The sequence below is a fragment of the Eublepharis macularius genome, chromosome 15 (genome assembly GCF_028583425.1).
Source record: "Eublepharis macularius isolate TG4126 chromosome 15, MPM_Emac_v1.0, whole genome shotgun sequence".
Taxonomy (NCBI): Eukaryota; Metazoa; Chordata; class Lepidosauria; order Squamata; family Eublepharidae; genus Eublepharis; species Eublepharis macularius.
Genome location: NC_072804.1, coordinates 42144355 through 42162491, shown reverse-complemented (window position 1 = coordinate 42162491; position 18137 = coordinate 42144355). Strand labels below are relative to the sequence as shown.

At 43.6% G+C, this 18137-nt stretch overlaps 1 protein-coding gene across 1 annotated transcript in view; it reads left to right on the top strand.

The window, feature by feature from the left end:
* Window positions 1-18137, top strand: part of MATN1 (matrilin 1) — a 34189-nt gene that overhangs the window by 8138 nt on the left and 7914 nt on the right. Inside the window, exons 3-4 of the mRNA XM_054999560.1 lie at window positions 10224-10446; window positions 14008-14133. Coding sequence (XP_054855535.1) covers window positions 10224-10446; window positions 14008-14133 — 349 coding nt within the window. The remainder of the gene's footprint in view (window positions 1-10223; window positions 10447-14007; window positions 14134-18137) is intronic.

The window sequence follows — 18137 nt, the reverse complement described above, 5'->3', positions numbered from 1 at the left end:
TTCTGAGATCTGACAAGATCTGGCTCACCTGGACTATTCACGTCAGGGCAAAAAAGTGTGTTAATGCAAGATGGAAGGAAGGAAGGAGTAATGCAGTTTATTATTACCTGGACTGTCACCAACATAGCCACAATCTCTGACTCCAGTCTTTAATTGAAAAGCGATTGGCACAACTTAAAGTGCCATCCTAAGTAGAGTTACACCTTTCTAAGCCCATTGAATGGGCTTAGAATGGTATAACTCTGCTTAGGATTATGATGTATGAGAAGGCTAAGATTGAATAGGAGAAATGGATGAAAACAACAAGGACCTGGTTCAGAAATAATGCTGGTACTATGCCTTTACCATGCCTCTGACTGTTGCCACTCCTGAATCTAATGTGCTAGGGGCGATGCACAGTTTTTGACACTAGTGGGATAAGACTAGAGATGGGCATGAACCATAATACAAAACCAAAGTTTGTGACGAATTGTGACGAATTCGTGGTTCGCGAACCAGCGGTTCATCAGAGCCCATTTCTGACGAACCACCATGAACTTTAGGCTGGTTCATTTGGTTCATTGTTTGGTTTGTCAATCAATCAATTTCCTAGGCAACAAGGGATGGACTTCTTGCAGACCTTCTGCTGGCCCAGAAGTGGCCTTCTGCTGACGCAGAAGTGAGAATTTGCTGACCTGGATGTGACATTTTCACAAACCAAACAAACCAGTTCATGAACCGGGGTAGGTTCATGAAAGTTCGTGGTTCGTGAAATGTGACAAACCACGAACTGCATGGTTCTGTTTTTTTCTGGTTTGTGCCCATCTCTAAATAAGACTGGCTTCTTTTGGTTTTAGAATATATGTATTTGATATTCTATATTTTGCCATATTCTTCTTGAGTGATTCCAGGTTCTTATTGCTCATTCCTTACACCACAAAGCTTTGATTAGTAGAGCGAAGAGCTATGAGTTGGCAACATTCTGTTGAAACAGAGACTCGGTTGAGATGGATTCTTTTTTGGAATGTCACAGACTCAAGTCTCTTTTTTCAGGTCTTTGAAGTGGACTGCTGGACCTGCAGGGCAAAGATTTCCAGACAGGTTTTTGTTTTTGCCGTAGGAAAAGATACAGAAGTAAAGATATTCTTGTATCTTGAAAGTTTGCTAAAAGTTACTTTGTGGACTGTGGAGGCCTTTGTTCCCCATAAAAAGATAGAAGCCCAATGCAGCTGGCACCCTGTCACTCTGAAAACAAGTTGGGTTTACGTTTCACTGCGATGTGACTAGTTATTCCACCACCAACCCCCGCCACCCCCAGGCTCAGTGCAATATAATTTTATGAAAGGACAATATGTAGCCTTTTCAGTATGGCTTTGGGGAAGAAAAATGAAGTATCCCTTTATTCACATACGTGCCAAACATCCCTATTTTTTTTGTACCTCTCTCTGGGAAATTATAGTTCGTAGGGCTGATTCATGTGTTATAGAGTCCTTGTGGCTATCATGAGAACCTTTGATGAGACATGATCAGGCCATTTCCCAATGAGAACTTCGTTCCCAGGTGCAGGTAGGTCCAATTTGGATCAGGGGCTTAACCTCTCCCATGCATCACTGTCTTGTAACTCCAGGCATGTGCTGTTTGCCAGAATGGGGAAACTTACATGTGCTGCTGACATCTACGGGTACATTTCCCCAGTGATGTGAATAGTGGTTCACCAAGACCAATCCAGGTCAGGAAAATGGTACAGTGGGAATGCTTAAGCAACCTCTCCTTGCATGCTGTGGCCCATATGTACGTTTGGCTTGCGCGTGGCCAGGAATCCTGTTCCTAGTGGGGAACTCCCATATAGGGTTGCCAACCTCCTGTTGGGGACAGGAGTTCTCCCAGAATTAACACTAATCTCTAGGTCAGTTTTCCCGGAGTAAAGCGTTGGCAATTCCTGGAGATTTGGGAGTAGTTCATAGGGAGGGCAGAGTTTGGGGAGGGGAGAGAGCTTAGCAGGGATATGATGCCATAGAGTTTACCCTCTGAAGCTGTCTTTTGTTCTGGGGGAATGAATCTCTGTGATCTGGAGTTCATTTGTAATTCCCATAGGCCCTGCCCGGAGGTTGACAACCATATGGCTGCCTCCAGCTCCATATTATGTTACACTTTTTCCTGCCAAGAGCAGGTTCAGCCCTACCCATCGGGCAGAGGATGATCAATTTTCCAAATCAGAGTGGAAATCAAGGGGTCTGTATTACTCTAATGTTTCTGTCGCTATGTTCCTTCCCATGAGCTGTTCCCAAATCCAACCCTGAACTCAAAGTTTTCCCTCCTTGGGGATCATCAAGTCAGCAGGCAGGGACTTGAGTGTATTTATACTCTGCACTTCCCATGAATTTGTTTTGCTTTGTTTCTGAGCTGGAAAAAAGGTACTAAATACCAGAGGTCAAAAAGGACTATGCTCAGGGCTCATTTCGAGGGGGAATGTGCTGGAACGCAGTTCTGGCAGTTCCCCAAAGAGGTCACATGACAGGTGGCCCCGCTCACCTGACTCTCAGCCAGTTTGGGCCCTTTTTGGCCTGGATTGGGGCAAAAACAGTCCAGATCAGGCCTCTGATGGGTGGTGGATCACTCTCCCACTCAGCAGCGGCCGAATTCTGACCATTTGGGGCCCCTTTTTGCCATTTTGGGCCCAATTTCGACTCCTGAATGGCCAGGATAGGTGATGCCAGGGGGTGTGGCACATGCAAACCAGTTATGCTAATGACACACTTCCGGTGCTGTCAAGGGGTGTGGCATATGCTAATGAGTCATGCTAATGAGTTGTGCTAATGAGTTCCTCCAGCTCTTTTTCTATGAAATGACCCCTGAATATGCTTATAATTGTTCATTGATTGTTGTACGTCCTTTGTAACGTCAGTTCTTCATTGTATATGTTCTATTGCAGTAATGTTGTTGTACGTCTTTGTAGGTTGTCAGTTCCTCATTGTATATATTTTATTATAGTATGATGTTTTTATAAATTTGTAAATATATCATTGTGCTATTTTGCATTATAAGCATATCCCTTTCTGATTTCTAATATTTAGCACCTCCATTTTTCAGTCCATTAGAGGTTCTTACCCCTTTTTTTCTGAGCTACCACAACTCAGAATGTTTTCTAGTCCTCCACAACTTAAGCAGTTACTCTATATCCATTGGGAGAATCTAAGAATGTAGAGTTTCTACTTGCTTTGTTCAGAGCCACACTGACCAGGAGTGGAACAAGAGGACTATTTTCTAACCAGTGGCGTAGCGTGGGGGGGGGGGGCGGCGGCAGAGGAGCAGTTGCCCCGGATGCATAATTTTTAGGGGCACTGTGCCAATGAGAGCCTGTGCTGCATCTGCAGCAGGCCGACCACACCACTGTGGCTGCCTGCTGTGCCAACAGGACGGTCGGCTCACTGGTGCCGAGCTGGCCATCCTACAGCAGCTGCTGGCCGAGGAGCATGCCAATGGGGTGGCCAGTTCACTGGGTGCCAAGCTGGTCATCCTGCAGCAGCTGCTGACCAGGTAGCAGCGGCACAAGGTGCTGCGCTGTAGGACTACCAGGTAAGGGGTAGGGAGGCGAGCGGCCTGAATTGTGGGAGCACTCCCAGGGGTTGCTGTGCCCTGCGTGATGATGTCACTTCCCGGAAGTGGTCCTGGGAGCACATACGAGCTTTGTGCGTGCATGTGGTACCAGGAGCACCACTTCCTGCCAGGAGTTGTCCCAGGTGCTGGCAACCCATGCTACACCGCTGTTTCTGACCTCACACCTCCAAGCTGCTTTTACCTCCATTGTTTACTGAGATCTGCTCCATCCCCAATCCAGTGATGATAAAAGCAGCTTGGGAACTGTGATTTTTCAGTGGGGAAACAGAGCAAAGGGAAAGAGTTATATAGTGTGGTGGGTCCCACCACACTGGCCTTTAGAGTTGCCATCTACAAAGCTCCAAAATAAAGAAGCACATTAGGAAACCCTAACATAGTTTGGCCCACGTGCCCTGTAGGCGTGCTTCTTTGTGCTCTAATGGAACAAGCCCAGGTAAGAGTTTCCCCTGTAACCTCTCGCCACTAGGAGAAATGGGCATACCCAACAGCATACATCTTCTCTTTCCCACGAGTATTTATGAAACATAGTAAGCCTATCGATCTTTTCTTTCTTTCTTTTTTTGAATTAATTTTTATTTTATTAAAACAAAATGAGGTACAGAAAAAAGGGGGGGGAAATCAAGGTAAATATAAAACTATGTGCTACAAGGAGTTCAAAAAACAAAACCTTTATCAATATTAAAATAGAAATTAATATAATTATAGAGCATAACTAGTATATATTTTCCCATCTTGCACTACACAAACAATTCAAACGTATTCCTGCTTATTATGTAATAATAATAATAAAAATCTCATTATTTCATTATTATTCCATGTTATCCTTTCCATTTTTAACAATAACAAGTATTAGCAATATTACCGCTTATTTCTTGAAGTAACTGATTAAATGACCTTTAATATAAATATAAAGTACTATAAAAGAATTTAATATATTTCTATTCCTTATCTGTTCTTGTTAAATCATAATCCTAGCGACCTTGTCAGCCGTCAGTAGGGGTGATGGATGCCCCGCCCCCGGCACTCATTTCGTATCACTGCTCTTAGTGGCAGTGGGAGAAAAAAAATTAAAATGGCTATTGGGATGACAGTGTGATCTCACTTCCAGAGAAAACCCAGAAATGACCTCAGTGTTCTCTAGGTATTGCGAGAAACTCTATGGTTTTACTGATGGCCACCACCCATGTCCCTAGTACCCTGAGTTCCCTGCTGGTTGCTGCTCAATCCTAAACCCTATTGATGAGCTTCTATTTAACATCAAACTAACTGAACAGCATGTGATATGTAATTCCTCCCTAAGGCAGCACAGTTGATCGGTAAGAGAAGCAAATTGGATTTTTGACCTTTTGAATCTTAAATAATTTCATTGCTTGTTCCCTTTCCCCCTGCTGCTGAATTATTCATGCTTTCTTATTGGAATTCCTATTGGAATGCTCTCCTATTGGAATCTTTTGCACTTTTAATTATGGAGACCATCCCCTTAAGGAAAAGCTACGAGCTTGCATGTTTTGCCTTCAGTATTATTGAATCATGGGAATTGTAGCTTACACTTTTTTTTTTGAGCAGGGGCAGTTGGGGGACTGCTAAAGAAAAAACAATTTTATGTCACTGAATTGGGAAGTCAAGCAAGTAGCTAGAGGGAATGAAGATGTGTATGCACAGGTGTGCATATGAAAGAAATCAAGCGCATTATGTTTCACTGTGGTTTCTCTGTCTTTTACTAGAGATCATCTGCTGTTAAATCATTATTCATTATTTATTGTTAGATTATTATTATTAGATTGTTATTGTTACCTCTTTCCCCTTAGTCTCCACAGCAGTTTTTGTGGCCTATTCTAGGAAGTGGCGGGGGGGGGGGAGGAAAGTGACACTGGAACTTCCACGTCTACCTTGCCTTACTTTGTTTCTAGAAGGTACAAAAGGAACTTCTCCCTAACTTGCTTAGCACATGCACAGTTCACTTAACAGAACGAGGACCCGTGCTGACATAGAACCAAAGAGCCTTCTCCAAGTTATTGAGCTTGTTGGATGATTGGTGGAAATGCTGAGCATTGGAGGAAAGCAGAGGTGTAGCAGTGAGTCGCACAGACTTGCTAGCCAGGTCGCCATCTTTCTCCTGCTCCTGTCCTCCCTCCACCCTATGCAGAGCTGATATAATTAGTGGGATATGTAGGATTAGACCAATTTCCCTTTTTAAGGGCACTAGAGGGGCCTGTTCAAAAATTTCCTGGGATCATGTTTATTTTGGCGGCAAGGTCATCTGGACTCACCGGCTGGCTCGCCACCTTTCTCCTGCAGCCTCTGCTTCTTGTTCACCCTCCTCCCTCCAAGCTCCAGATGGCAGTGCAGTGGTAGCCGTGCATCTAGGAGAGCGGGCACTTCCTGCTGTCACCTCCTTTTGTAGTAAAAGACTGTGACATGGTTGGCGAGTGCGGGCAGCCTGCCTGCTTCTTCTTCTTGATCTTGCCTGACTTCCTGCTCTCACGGCCAGTCAGAGGGCTGGGGCTGACTCGCTTCTAGCCTGTTCTGGATGGGGCCTCGTGGCTCTGTGTTACAAAATTAAAAACCAATGAAAAATAGTCTCCGCTGACATAGAGTGCCAGAAGTAGGGATCCAATTGCCCCGGTGCAGGCAGGGGATCCCCCGCTTCCACCTTTCACCACCCGACACTGCTTACCTGGTTGGCAAGGGGAAAGGCAGGGAACAGAGCTCCCGGGCATGCTCTCTGGGTTGGCACGATGAAGTCACTGATGTCCTTGCGCTGCCCTGGGAGTGCTCCTGCGCTTTGCAGCAGGCTGATTTGGGCCCCAGATGGCCTAATTGGGCCTGTTCGGGGCCCAAATGGGTCCACAGTGAAGCACGTGCATGCTTCCCAGCCTTGAGCAATGATCTCACTTCCCAGAAGTGCTGGATAGGTAAATGCAGGGTCCCCCCTCTCCTGTCAGGAGAGTAAGGGGATCTGGCAACTTTAGCCAGAAGTAACATCTAGCTCTGCCCTTAGGCTGCTGACTTCAAGGGAAAATGGAAGGAGGTGCCAGAATTCTCAGATCAGCAGACTTTGCATCCAAAGTCTCAAGGAATTCTCAGATCCAGAAATATTTGCTATATTTCCAAAGGCAGTGCGGTCCGGGTTGGATCAGAATTGGTAAAATTCTGAGCGTACATTTCAAAAAAAGACCCTGAACAATACGTTCAAAGAAAGCCTTTTATTTTGATGGTTCCCTTACCAAACCTGTTAAATAAATGGCTCTCTCTTCTGGCAAAAAGGAAGCATTGCATTGCAAGAGGATTTCATCAGTTTTAAAGAGCCAAGTGTTGGCTACAGAAGTGAACCCCCAACAGTCACTGAATTTCTCTTGTGAAAAATGCCTTTGAGGAGGTGAAATTGAGGAAGCTAAGGGAGGGGCTGTGGCTCAGTGGTGCAGCACATGCTTGGTATGCAAAAAGTTCCAGCTTCAACTCTTGCCGTGTCCACTTAAAGGATGCCAGTCTTGGGGGGGACGATGACTTTCTTTGCATGAGTCCCTGCCTATCACAGTAGAGAATACTGAAATTGCTGGACCAATGGTCTAGCTCAGTATAAGGTAGTTTTGTCAGCTTGAATAGCAGTTAAATTCAATTCCTGGAGCCATTTTCAGTGGTGGGTCAAGGAGGGGAAATGCAAAACGGAGGCTTTTTATGACTGAACACTGAGGGCCAAGCTACACGTGACAAATTACACTTGAATGGCAAGTGAACAGACACGCGTGTATTCCACCCTGTTCACTTGGGCTCCACTTGGACTCCAATTCAGGACAAATATCTACATTTCAAATTAGAAGCCCAGATGGGTGCTCCTTTTCTCAGGGAAGCTAGAAAAAAATGCAGGACACATTGCAACACAGTACTTGAAGGAAGGCTCTTTGAACAAAGTGTTTTATCAGAGGATATTTCCCCCCATTGATTTTTCCATTTGATAAAAGAAGAATTGTGAATTCAACTCAAGGAGTGAAATGAGTTCTGTGGCTTTATCAAACTGCTTGGCATCTATTCCTCTGTTCATTTATAAGTTTGTTTGTTTGTAACTTGGTATCCCTCTTGAACACTGTAAAACTGGAATGGAATTTAGTGCCCACATTTGGGACAAATACTAACTTTGGCTGCTTCAGAACACACAGTTCCTATCTCAGATGTTAACTTACTAGGTACTCTCAATAACATGTATCAGCATGATGGGGCTTATGTCATTTTTGACCAGGTTTCCGCATCTATTAAACAAACCCTGAGGCAGTTTAGATTGTGAGAGCCTCTTTACACGAGACATCTGACATGTGAAAAACATGTGTCGGGAGATACAATGGTAGCTGGGAAGGGTAGTTTAAAAAGGCAGTGCTGGCAGCAGGGCAAAGGCTTTGCTATACACTGGAGCTGTGTGAAGGGGCTGTGAAATGCCAGACGGGAAACTTCGGCCTATTTTAATTTCTCCAAGTCCAAGCCTGTCTCTGGAAGGCAGCTCCAGCCCATTTCCATTCCTTGCAGCCCTCTGGTTGTGATCCCACACAGTTTTAGACTGGAGAGTTGAATCTGACAGGGCCTTTGGGGAGGTAAAGATGAAATTAACAAACCCTCTGAGGAGTGATCTCCACCAGCTCTGTCTTTTAAAACTATGCTTCCCGGCTAACATTGCGTCTCCCTACACTTGATGAACACACGCCGAGGCGTGTATCTGGATGTGTGTCTGATCTCTCCAGTGTTTGCTTCTCGTCCTTAGACTTGTAGGTTAGGTTCATCCATGCATACATTTGCCAATGTCAACTGAAGAAATTCTTGGAGATTTGGGGGCAGGGCATAGGGAGGGCAGATTTCATGCATGGGAATGGAACTCAGTGGGGATTTGATATCACTCTAGGACTTCTATTTCTCTTAGAGTCTAGGTGTGCCATAGAGTCCACCTTCCAAAGTAGCCTTTTCATCCAGGGGAACTGATTTCTGTAGCATGGAGGTGAGTTGTAATTCTGGGAGAACTCTGGGAGAACTCCAGGCCCCACCTTGTGGCTGGTAACCCTAGTCAGATGTGTCAACATATATGACATGTGGCACACGTGAGCTAATTTTCTGTGAGCACATGGAATTATCATTAGTATAATTAAGGACTACATAGATGAACACTAGTAAGTTCGGCTTTATTGAAACACATTTATTGATGACTGATTGATATGATGTTTGATAGTAAAGAGTCCAGTAGCACATTTAAGACTAACCAACTTGATTGTAGCATAAGCTTTCAAGAACCACAGTTCTCTCTGTCAGATGCATTTGACAAAGAGAACTGTGATGCTGCTGGAGTCTTTGCTATTTGCATGTAAGGGTGCTACTGGACTCTACTATCTGCATGCATCTGATGAAGAGAGCTGTGGTTCTCAAAAGCTTATGCTACAATAAAGTTGGTTAGTCTTAAAGGTGCTACTGGACTCTTTTGTGACTAACATGGCTATCTCCTCTGGATATATTATGTTTGAGATCTAATGGGGGGAGCAAGGATGGGTTATCTAAGGTTGCCAGCCTCCAGGTGGTGCCTGGAGATCTCCCAGAATGTCAACGGATCTCCAAGTGACAGAGATCAGTCCCCCTGGAGAAAATGGCTGCTTTGGAGGGTGGACTCTATGGCATTATACTCAGTTGAGTTTCCTACCCAAACTTGGTCCTCGCCAAGCTCTATCCCTCAAAATCTTCAGGAATTTCCCAGTCTGGTCCTGGCAACCCTAGGGTTGTCATTGAACTCAAGCAGGCTGTGTGAGAATGCCTATGTATGAAAAGCCTACTGTGCTGTATTGCATGGTTAGTAAGGGAATATAGGTTCAGGTGGTTAGCTGTATTGGTCTGCGGTAGAACAGCAAAATCAGAGTCCAGTAGCACCTTAAAGGCCCAAAAGATTTTCGGTTAAACGACCTACCAAACACCCATGAACAGATCAATGAATAATCAAATTGATTGTTGAAAAATTGCAACTGGCAAACAGGATAGAAAGCCAAATTGGCAGGTATTTGAGCATCCCTAATCTGGATTCAAAATCTCACACTGAAAAATAATGATGGACATATTGATTTCTTTGTTGAATTCTGTTAAAGGCACTCAAGGCGCTGTGCAATTTAAAATATAAAAGCCAACACATACATTAAAAAAGTAGAAACTTGCTCCAACCAATATTGTTCCCTTCTGGAGCTGATGGCTGGACTTTTCTTCTACCTTATGTGATTAGGTCTTTCCATAGCTCCAGGAGGTGGGGAAAGGCCTGCCTAGACTGGATTCATTGGTGGTCTCTTCAGACACTGATGACTTGAGTTCCTAGGACTGGCCTTCTTCTTTTCGTATACACACACATAAGTTTAACAACTGTGTTCGTTTTATGGGAAAAATTCAATCTGAGGAAACGGAAAATTGTGCACAAAAACGAACCATGGATGAAGAGAAAAACAAAAGGATTTTCAGGCTTAAAGATCAGGGATGAGAAATATGAAGTCCTTACTGCCTGTCAAATGACTGGCCCATCGAATTAAATCTGGGACATTATATATCCAAAACACATGCTCTACTTGAGCTACATAAATACCTAGTGCATTCCATTGAGTGTTACCTCTCTTCCTCAGGTAGCTATCATAGTAACAGATGGGCGCCCCCAGGATGGTGTGAAGGATGTAGCAGCCCGGGCAAGAGCTCTTGGGATTGAAATTTTTGCCATCGGCGTGGGCCGAGTGGACATGCACTCCCTGAGGCAAATTGCCAGTGAGCCACTGGATGAGCACGTGGACTATGTGGAGAGCTACAGTGTCATTGAGAAGTTGACTAAGAAGTTTCAAGAAGCATTCTGTGGTAAGTCCTTAAGAAGTTTCAGAGGAGAATAAAAGATGGAATCAAGATGGAGACAGATCTTGGTGTGGATCACATGAAATGCAGAACCATGAAATGCATGAAGCAGGGAATCCATGTAGGGTTGAGGTGGGATTTCATGGCAAAACATTTCCAGTGTGAAATTTTCTCCAGCCGAACCATACTTTCCTATACTTTATACCCAGTTTTGCTCAGTTTTTACTTCCCTTTGTTGCTCCCCTTGGCAGTTGTTTCAACACCATTGAAACAGCATCCTTCCTCTTGCCGGTTCCATGGTCCAATGAGGGATAAATGGTGAGATAACATTATGGCATTGGGCAACTCACCAGATGATGCGATAATACCACAGACTCTCGGTGGGAGAACTCTTTTTGCCTGTTTTACAGGGTCCCCAAATATTCACCATAATGGAGTCAGGAAACAACATTTCCTCATGAAATGTACTATTTCAGCTCAGCCCTAAGTCCGTGTAATACATACTTTTGAAATATATGACTTGGTTCGCTTAATGTCTCAGCAGCCAATCACTTCTCTGGAAACTTTAAATGATGTTCATTTTTTATTATTGCTTATTTGTTTTACTATCAATGTGTCTTTTTTGTGGTGTGTTGGCTCGAGCAGCTCTTCCAGACAGAATACGAATGTTCAAAATAAATAAATAAAAGGGGTTTCTTCTCAGGAAGATATTGATTTTGACCTGACATAGCACAGGGTCAGGCTCAAAAGAAATACAAAACAAATACTGAAGGTACTTCAGTACAAAAACATAAATAATGGACAGTTCTCCGAATATACTGTCTACCTACTGTCTGTTTCCTTAAAGTCTGGCTTTTCTCTCTCCCCCGCCCCCTTACCTGTAAAGGGAGTGTTTTCAGCATATGGCAGAAAAACAGAAAAGATTGGGCCGCACAAATCCCAGAGCAGTGGAGCTGGACCTGAGAAGGCTCTCTCTCTTGGAGTTAGCCCAATGCATCTGTGAGTGCGGGCATAGTTAGATGGAGGTATAGACAACGATCTGTAGGCCTATGGCAGGAGGTGATTCTTAATTAGCATCACAAACAAAGGCCTGACTGACTGAAAATATGATGCTATGTTTGACAGGCCATTTAAAGTCACACAAGATTTAACCCAATTAACAAAATCCAGGTTTACGTAAAGGAATACAGGGCCCTCTTTGTTCTATTCATTTTGGGAGCTCTTTAAATTGGGGAATGTGGGAGGAGGGATAGCATGAGGTGATATTTCACACTTTAGACTCCTGAGGAAAAGTTTTAATCAGGGACATGGATATTTAATGTTCTTCCTTTGCTAAAACTTGTCAGAGCTTGGAAAGTTAAGCAGGGTTGTCCATGGGAACTACTGGGATGGGAGACCACCAAGGAAGACCTCTGCAATGCAGAGGAAGGCAATACCAAACCACCTCTGCTCATTTTTTGCCTTCAGAGCTCCATGAAGAGTCACCATGAATTGGTTATGATTTGACAGCACTTAATTATTATTATTAACACAGTCGTTTCTGATTTTTTTTTTTTAAAAAATACTTTGTTTAAACAACAAGCATTGCTGTCTCTGACTTGTAGAGAGCCAATATTTTCACCGGGCAAGATGTGCTTCAAGCTAGCGACTTCCCGTTTAGTGGTACCTAGGTTCCCCGACAGGTATTGTAGGTTTAGCAATAACCAGGATAACTAAATGGAACCTCCATGTTCAAAGGCTGTCAGCTGTCATACCAGCTGTCATAGGAAAGAACTGTTGCCTTCATCCCCAAGCTGTGGCATTCCTAGAGGCATCTAGTTGGCCTCTGGAGGGAACTGGCTGCAGGACTAGATGAACTTTTAAATCTCATTCAGTTGGGTTTTTCTTAGCTTCTTAACCACTAATTAGTTCTCCGCAGGGCTTTTTTTCAGCTGGAACGTGATGGAACGGAGTTCCGGAACCTCTTGAAAAAGGTCACATGTCTGGTGGCCCCGCCCCCTGATCTCCAGACAGAGGGCAGTTTAGATTGCCCTCCGCACCATGTGGCACGGACGGCAATCTAAACTGCCCTCTGTCTGGAGATCAGGGGGCGGGGCCACCGGACATGTGACCATTTTTGCCAAGGGTGATTTAAACTTTAAAAAACTCCCCCCTTGTTCCAGCTGACCCAAAGTGACGTCATTGTGCAGTCCTGAGTTCCACCACCTCTTTTCCTAGAAAAAAAGCCCTGGTTTTTTTCATGTTAAGACCAAAGCACAAGTTCTGTGCATTTTTCTCTTAGAACTTTTTGTTTCTTTTTAAAAATGAGCTGATTTTTACTAAAAAGTAGCCTCAGAGACTGCAAATCGAGAGCGGAAGACCAGTAGGAAAGGTCCAGCTTAATTCTTTCTCTCCTTGTCCTTTATTTGTTCAAGATCACACCCTAAACTTTGTTTCTGGCAGGAGAAAAAGGTACAAGACCTTTACTGCATATACCCCAAGGTGAAAAGTTAACATGAGTAGGATTATTTTGAGCTGGAGAAAAATGGCTAGAGGGAAAAGAATTGAGCAGCCTCACTCTGCTTCTATTCATCCACTGTATCTAACAGGCTGCTGAGGCTGCTTTTCATTTAAAAAAGAAACAAAGTTGGAAAAAATAATGCAAAACTGTTCATAGAGTCTGTTTCTCATGCTTCTTATTTATTTGGAGAAAATTTTATTCTGTCCCTCTTTCCCCAGGGGATCTGATCTCTATCATCTGAAGACCAGTTGTCAGCCTGATGTGTTATTTTAGGAATAGCAAGTTACTGTTAATTTTGTAATTTTTGCTATTAAGACTTATGATTTTGATTATTATGAAGTATTACAATTAGTAAATCAATATTTTATGAGTTTTAACTGGTATTGATATTGTCTGGATTGTTTTTTTGTTAAAGTTGTTTGCTAAGGCTATGAGATAATATAATACGGTTTATGAATGTGAAATTGGATCAGTGATGATTCTCGGAGATCTCCAGGCCCCACCTGGAGGTTGGCATCCCTATAAAATATCCAGGGCTTATTTTGAGCATTGACTATAGTCAACAGTATTCTTGTCATCCTCTAAGATAGCCCTTTCATTTGAACTTTGGTTGGTTAAGAGTGGACTTGGTAGATCAGGACTACTGGAAGCCTTACATGACATTACCAGAATCCCACACCACAGCTTGTTTCATCCACGTAAAAACTACCCCCCCCCCCATTTGATAGGTGGTAATTGTGAACTGGCATCTGGATGTATGAAGAAATTAGAGGACTTTTGCTGCAAGTGTAACATGGATCATAAACACCATGAACCCGTGCACCAAAATTTTATAGATTCACTTCTAATCTTCCGTTCAGTTCTACTGACAACTGCCGTAAGAGCATCTGTTTTGTGTATGCTTAGCCCTCCAAGCAAGAATACCAAAATTGTTATTCATTCTAAGCAAAGTGACACCCCCCAGCAAAGCACTAAATGGATCTTGCATGTGTACTATGAAACCCTGATGTTTTAAAATCCTCCAGGACACTAATACATTTTCCCTTTGCGTGTTATTTATTTTATAGCCGTATCAGACTTGTGTGCCACGGGAGACCACGATTGTCAGCAGATCTGTGTCAGCACAGGCGCCTCATACACGTGCGCTTGTAAAGAGGGGTTCACACTTAACAGCGATGGGAAAACCTGCAGTGGTAAATAACTCCGTTTGATGCTTGGCAAAACCAGCCAACGTTGATTCCAAATCCTGTAATTCTTGCTGATTTCAAAATGCAAGAATTTACAGTCCAGGCAGAGTGGCCATCTTCCTGGACTTAAACTCATCCCCGCCACATTACTTTAATTCTCCTTCCTTTCCCTGCTGCCTTTTGCTTAGTCCCAATGCATCCGAAACTGGTCATATTGAGTTCCCCTCATAATCAGAGATGGATTTATGCTCAACCTAAACAAACCATAGTTTAGGGTTTCAGATTATGAGGGGCATCTAATTGCAAACAAGTTGCTAAGCGTTACTAAATTACCATAACATCATGCTGTGGGGCTTCTTTAACTTGACATAACCCTCAGCATGTCTTAATTCATCCCTTCTAGGGATGAATTGGTTTTTGACCTTTCTCTGGAAAAGTGCAAATCTTTCTGAGCTTTCTCCAAGAAAGGTTTCCTCCCCGCAGAGATGTGAAGATATTCCAGGGAGTCCATCCTTTGTCAGGTTAGCAGTTGACCTTGCTAACGAGAACATGTCATGATTTCATATCTCATATGGCAAATTATTATGATGGAATTCAACAAGACACTTAGCATCCAATCGATGATGCTCAGAACAGGAAAATAGAACAAACAGAACAAAATGAAGTTTATTAACCAAATGTGGGGCAAGCTTCAATAAGCTCTTCATCCGAGGAAATTTGGTTTCCTTTTCTCAGCATGGCTCTGGCAGACTTTTTGTAGAAACTGTATGCTATGTAAAGTGTACGCTCTACTGCTGAGCTACAGCCTCTGCAAAATGGCCCCGTTGAATTGCACTGGCAATATAAGTTAATAGTCCGTGGTGTGCAAATCAGTTTTGTTTATGGCTTAATAAAAGATCCCTTGGATTCTTAAAGTAATGACACCCTAGTCCTCTTGAAAACTCGGCTGTTCAGAGGGATCCTTCTTCAAAAACATTCTGCATTCTGTACTCTAAGTTTCGGACCTTCTATGTGCTCTGAGCCACACCCCTTCCGGACTTATATTTGCTTGATCTAGCTGGACACAAAACCGACTTTTCCTTGTGTGTTACTTCCCACCCATCCGAGCAGGATGACCCCAAAGAGAAATCGCTTATGGCTGGCACACTCTGGAATTCTTTGTGTACTCATCTCCGACAAAGCCTGTTCCTAATATTTCTGGCTAGCTTGCATTTTGGGTTTGTTTGTTTTGCTCCGTTAATTGCATGCTCTTATCAATGGTGTAAGCGGCTGAGAATACGCAGACGGGAACTGTTTGTTATCTATAACTGGATGCGACATAAAAAGCAAGCTGATTGGGCTTCAGAATTTAAGCCCCACAGCATATTTCTTTTTGTCCTTCTCGCTTGCAAGAGTTCTGCAGTGGCTCCCTGCAAATGGGAGTGTTTTCAGTACACCCAACCTTCCTGGTCTCCTGAATGCTGGGAAGGCAAGGTGTGTTAGGAATTGTGCTGAACCATCATCAGTGGTACAGTCTTGTAGGGGGAGGACCCCCTAGTGGGTGTACGAGGGCTGCCTGTCCTCTGCTTGCAAAGCCCAGGAGCTTTTGGGGAGTAGACACTGGGGAAGGGAACATTACAGAAGCTGTGATGTCACTTACAGGTGATCATGTGGAAATGACATCACACACACCAATGCTCTAGGAATTTTCCCAGTCTCTATGGTCAAATCTATAGAGATTGGGGAAACTCCTGCATCTTCACAGGGAGGTTATGGCATCATTCTTTTTCTCCCATTGCTCAATTGGTTGAGCACGGGCAAATGAAGGCAGGGATGGGAGTTTGCCCAGTGAGGGTGGGTAACGGCCAGCCCAGCTGGATGCAGTGGACCATTGATGTCAAGGCAGTCCCCAAGTTTTGGCGACCACTAGCTGTACTTTTTTGCTCCTTGTTTTATCATCCATATGAGTGCAGCAGGCAGGGTGGATTAGAGATTCTGCTAATATGGAAGAGAAAATTAGTCTGTCCGCATAGGGCCAGGTTCCTGATGCCTGGAAGCAACGGCCTTCAGGGCAGCGGATCCTTCCCCAGCCGAAGTGCACTGGTGTCCTTAGTTAACCCTCCCGAGTGGTCTTTAATACAGACAGGAAAGCACCAGGGAGGGGGGAATGTTCAGTTAAAAAATTTACACTGGCTGGCAGTGGAAGAACAAGCGATCCTCTGAAATACAGACGCCTTTCTAGCGAGCTAAGAATTTAGTCAACCAGCTCAGTTTTTAAAGCTGCAATTTGGGAAGGTTCCATAATGCAAAAATGTAGGTTGATCTCTAGAGTCTCTACTCAGGGCATGCCAATCAAAACGACTCTCCCTCATTTACGTTCTTAGGAGAAACACATCTGCCCTCTGGAGCAGTCAAAGAGAACACACCACCTTCGAGTCTCCTTTCCTGTACATATCTACACACACACACACACACACACACACTTGATCTTAGCCAAAAGGACTATGTATCTGCTCTATGTCTCTGAACATCACGTTGTTACCAATGCAGAAAAGAAAGTATGCCAAGCCTTTGGCTGTTAATTTATTTTTTAAAATGTATAACACTTCATTAACACTTCATTTAAAAAATTAATGTTTCATGTCATGAAGGCTTCAAAAGGTTCTAAAATACCAAAGGTCTAAAAAGAGCAAAGAGAAAATAAATGAATGTATCAGAATTGTGAGAGTTTGATACTCAGACTGAATATAAAAATAATATTGAAGAGTGACATCGCTTAGTTACAATGAAAGAGAGCAAGAGTCCAGCAGCACCTATAAGACTAACAAAATTTGTGGTAGGGTATGAGCTTTCATGAGCCACAGCTCACTTCTTCAGGTATTTAGAAGACTAATTTTGTTAGTCTTATAGGTGCTACTGGACTCTTGCTCTCTTCCACTGCTACAGACAGACTGACATGGCTACCGATCTTGATCTAAGTTATAATGAAACTAAAACACACATGCACCCACATTCAATGAAACCATAATCAGGACTAAGCTGACTGGTGCTAATTAATACTAAGAGGTGTTTAGTGTGTGGAGAAGCAATGTGGAGTAGTTGATCGAGAGCTGGACTAGAAATGGGGAAAGCAAATTCAATTGTGCATTTGTTCTGACATTTAAAGGTCCAAATTAGAAACATAGAGCTGGAAGGCACCCTAAGAGTCATCTAGTTCAACCTCGTGCACAATGCAGGAAATTCATAGCTACCTCCCCTGTCACTCCCCCAGTGACCACTGTTGTATGCCTAGAGGAAAGCCAAAAGATTAGATGTTTTGGCCAAATTGGGTGTAGGTTGTGGGGTTCAGCCACACACCAAGGTGGATAGTGCTCCACAGGGGCATATTGGGTTAGGAAAATGGCATTCGGGGGGGAGGCTGAAGCCACCTTAACTTGCAGGCCAGATCTGGATACACCTGTGCACACTTGGGAACTTTGTTTCCCATAGGTCATGTTTGATTGTGAGATTATCAGCGTTGGGTCGGGGGAACCCAGATCTGACTCATGCCAAAACTTCTCAGTTAGTGTGGCCTTTATGGGATGACCTTATGGCAGTTCTTCTCTCTCAGCTGATTTTCTTCCCAGAAGTTGTGGAGCTAAAATTTAATGGAATGGAAACAGTTTTACAAATCTGACCATTTCCCTTCCAGTAAGGTACTATTGAGTCATGTACCACTTAACGGCAGTCATTATTCTTTGAATGAGTAAAAAAAAGCAAGAGAGGAATTTAATTTTCCCTTTCCCTGCTGTCAAATATAGGCCATTTCCACACTGCTTACCTTGTTCCGGAAAACAGGGAAATCTCGCGCGAAATCTTGCGAGAAGACGCTGTTATCACGTCTTCTCACGCGATAACAGCATCTTCTCACGAGATTTTGTGCGATAACAGTGTCTTCTCATGAGATTTTGCATGAGATGTCGCTGTTTTCCGGAACAAGGTAAGCAGTGGAACAAGGTAACCATGGAAACGACCATGGTTTCGTTTTAAGG